Below are 4,112 nucleotides of genomic sequence, written 5' to 3'. Positions count from 1 at the left end.
GGCCACCAACTGCCACCCCCCCTGCTTATCACCTTTTCTCATATAAATCCCTCCAATTTCTGAATATTCAAGGTCATCCTTGACATAATCCATCAATACAGGGTACGAAAACCTATCTACTTCGATATTCCTTATAATCAGTTCTTTACCACCGACATACCGTGTAGGCTGAAACTCACCCTGGTGGTACAACCTGAGATTTATGTATGCCATCCTACAAAAAATTGAGAAAGTATAATTAGATGAAATCATTAAAATAATCTGAGACATGGCACTTAAATAAAAAACACTTAAAAATAAACACTTAAAAGAAACATTAAAAGAGCAGTATGCTAGTCAATAAATTTAATAATGCTCTAAATTAAGAAGCGATCGCATAAAGAGCAGGGCAGATTTAAAACTAACAGAACATTATATTAAGAACAAGTTAATTAATTAAAAGAAAATACATTAAAACATGATAAATTAGGCAATTAAGAAGTCACTTCATTAACAGTTGATACATCAGAAACTAGGCCCTTGATAGTTACATATTTCGAATTACAAATTTAAGTAGTTTCTTCGTTTGTTCTAGCCTTGATGGGGACTTGTCGTGTTGGGACATCATCTCTGCACCAGTTAATATCCGTGTCTGTTTCTAGAGGAACACTAGTGTGTAAATCATGTAAAACTGGATCCTCGGCTTCTTCATTTGCATTTTCAGCTTCGACATCGCACCAATCCCTTGGCAATTTCTTTATAACATTATACATCATCTTTTCAGTAGGATCTTCTACATAGAAGACTTGCTGCACCTGTGAAGCTAGCACATATGGATCAGACTTCTGACATAATCTGTTAAAATTAACTCGAGTGAACCCATATAGATCTTTCTCTTCCTTATACCAACAACACTTGAACACCACTACAGAAAATTCTCCCCAATAATCAACTTCAAAAATCTCTTCAATTGCTCCGTAGTAATTGACATCGCCGACCAGTGGATTTTGATCTTTTGAACTAGCAAAGCTAGTAGTCAAAGCAGTTAGAAATACCCCACTATTTTGGGTTGTACATTTAGCATCTCGGTACTTTGTATGGAATCGATATCCGTTAAGTACATAACCACTATACTTCTTCGCTGATTGATTAGGGCCCATTGCAAGCACTTCCAATTCCTTTGAAATGTTATCTTTTTTTCCGACCTCCCCCTTCATCCATTTCCAAAAATCTTCAGAATGTTCTCTCTCACGATTGTATCTTTTTGACTTGGCTTGTCCTTCTATTAAGATTCGATGCTCCCTACAACAATTACCTAGTTAAAAATCAAGACAAAACAGGTTCTAATTCTATAACAGTTAAACATAATTAGTAGCTAGAATCTTACTCGATTAAACTATCAATTTCTTTATTCCCGCAGTTGAATAGAATATAACGATGAATAGCCATCCATTCAACTTCAACTAAATTCACAGCCTTTCCATCTTTATTTCTGCGTGAACCAATAGTAAATTCTACTTTTTCTGGAAAAGTTTCAAATTTTGCAGCCTTGGTAATTTTTGATCCTCCATGGCCACCCAAGAATCTTGAACAAAATATCAAGCATTCTTCGGCCAGGTAACCCTCGGCGATACATCCCTCTGGTTTAGATCTATTCCGCACATAAGATTTCAATTTATTTAAATAGCGCTCAATTGGCCACATGCTTCGAACATGGGCCGGTCCACCAAATTCAATTTCTTGGCACAAGTGAATCAAAAGGTGGACCATCACATCAAAAAAAGCCTGAATGAATATAGTCTCAAATTGACAAATAATTTCAATTATTTCTGTTTGCAGCCTCTTAAGATCACTTAAGTCGATGACTTTACTCCAAATACCTCTTAAGAAGGCCCCTAATCTGATAAAAGGGACTGCAACCTCCGGTTTCAAAGATTTATTCACTGCAAATTGTAATAAGTAGTGCATGAAAAAGTGAGCATCATGACTCTTATAGCCAGTTACCTTTCTCTTCTTCATGTGCACACACCGGCTGATATTAGAGGCACTTCCATATGGCAATTTAGCATTTTTAAGGACAGAGCAGAATAAATCTTTCTCTTCATTTGTCATGTCGAATATCGCAGCCCTTATTTCAAGGTGTTTCCCGTCACTTGATAGAACAGGATGGAGGACCTTTCTGATGCCAAGTTCTTGCAAATCTAGGCGAGCTGCTATATGGTCTTTTATTTTTCCAGCAATATTGAGCAATGTGCCAAGTACTTTATCACACACATTCTTCTCGATGTGCATAACATCAAGGTTATGTCGAGAAACATTGTGCTTCCAGTAAGGCAGATCAAAGAATATTGATTTTTTCTTGAAAGGTGAATTCGACTTAATCTTATTTTTTTGGCGCTTTCTTTTCTTCTCTGGTTTCTTCCCCCTAAAATGATTTACAAATCCTGCCAATAATTCTTCAATGTATGTTCCAGTTAGAACCTCTGGAAAACCTCTCAATTCAATTTGACCATTAAATTTTCTTTTATCAAGCCTCCATGGGTGTTCGGGATGGAGAAATCTCCTATAGTCCATGTAACACATTTTCCGACTATGTTTTAGGTACATAGAGGATGTTTCATAATTACAAACTGGACAAGCTAGTCTTCCTTTTGTGCTCCATCCAGATAGCATTGCTAGCCCGGGAAAATCACTGATTGTCCAAAGTAAAGAAGCGCGCAAGTTGAAAGTATGGTCAGTAAGGGCATCATAAGTCTCAATGCCTACTTCCCATAGCTCATTCAGTTCAGCAATTAAAGGTTGCATGAAGACATCTATATTATTCTTCGGAGACTCGGGACCAGATATGAGTGTCGAGAGAATTAGATTATCTTGCTTCATACACAGCCAGGGGGGAAGGTTGTAGTTAACCAAAATAATTGGCCAAGTACTATGACTTATGTTCATAGTACGAAAAGGATTGAAACCATCAGCGGCTAGGCCCAATCTGATGTTTCTGTTCTCGGATGAAAATTGAGGATAACGAGCATCCAATGCCTTCCAAGCCTCTGCATCAGCGGGATGTCAAAGTTTGCCGTCCTTTTTTCGACCTTTTGCATGCCATAACATCAGTTCTGATAACTCTTTGCTCATAAACATGCGTTGCAACCTTTTTTTGAGTGGAAAGTAGCGCATCACGTTTGCCGGGACCTTGTGAATTAACTTCTTCTCATTATTGTCCACAACGCCTTTTTTTTCCACTACGACCCACCTTGAAGCACCGCAAGTTTTACAATTTTCTTCTTTTTCATTTTCAGCCCAAAACAGCATACAATTATTGGGGCAGGCGTGTATCCTTTGATAATCGAGCCCTAAATCTTTAATAACATTCTTTGCCGTATTAAAAGACAAAGGAATGTGTGCTTCTGGAAAAGCATCTTTTATCAGCTCTAATAAATCCCCGAAACCCGACTCCGAAATCCCATGAATGCACTTTAAAGAGTACAGCCTAATGATAAAACTTAAGCGGGAAAATTTTTTGCAGCCCGGATATAAGGGCTGCTTTCCTTCTTCAAGATGGCCATAGAATTTTTTGGCATCATCATTCGGTCCAGTAGTATCATTAGTACGATGGAACATCTCGTTCAAATTATCTCCGAAGGTAAAGGAATCTTCAAAACCCATATTTTCTGCCCGTTCAATATCTATCCTATGATCTTTGCTCGAAACCTCACAAATCCAATTCGCATACAATGGACAAGGGCCATGACAAATAAGATGATCATAAATAAGATCTTGAGTATGCCACTTGCCATTTCTATAATTCTTGCAAGGGCACAACATTTCATCGCCTACGGAAAATTTGGGAAATGCATTTTCTAAAAAATCCTTTATCCCCTTAATGTAAGGTGTACTGTATTTTGGAAGGGTTATCCATTGACTTAGATCATCGTCCATCACTACAGAAAATAGGACAATAATGTTATATTCCTAAAAGAAAACAACGTAGTCGTGAAACCATACACCCATATTGGTTATACGTTCTAACAACACAACGCAGCCGTGAAACCCTAAGCAGACCGAGGTAATATTTTATGTTCTCCTTTTCATTGGTTGTACATACTAATAACGACACAACCGTGAAACCCTAAACC

The 4,112-nt window shown here is 37.7% G+C and overlaps 1 protein-coding gene across 1 annotated transcript; it reads right to left on the bottom strand.

Annotated features, from left to right (window-relative positions):
* Positions 1 to 548: 548 nt before the first annotated feature.
* LOC141660164 (uncharacterized) lies at positions 549 to 2,859 on the bottom strand. The gene is made up of 2 exons (XM_074467124.1): positions 1,367 to 2,859; positions 549 to 1,281 (listed from the first exon to the last, which is right to left on the bottom strand). Exons 1-2 carry the CDS (start codon positions 2,857 to 2,859, stop codon positions 549 to 551), a joined length of 2,226 nt encoding a protein of 741 aa, XP_074323225.1.
* Between the last annotated feature and the right edge of the window lie 1,253 nt (positions 2,860 to 4,112).

Source organism: Apium graveolens, chromosome 5 (genome assembly GCF_009905375.1).
Source record: "Apium graveolens cultivar Ventura chromosome 5, ASM990537v1, whole genome shotgun sequence".
Classification (NCBI taxonomy): domain Eukaryota; kingdom Viridiplantae; phylum Streptophyta; class Magnoliopsida; order Apiales; family Apiaceae; genus Apium; species Apium graveolens.
The sequence above is the reverse complement of the archived record's forward strand: the minus strand, read 5'-3'. Positions and strand labels throughout refer to the sequence as shown.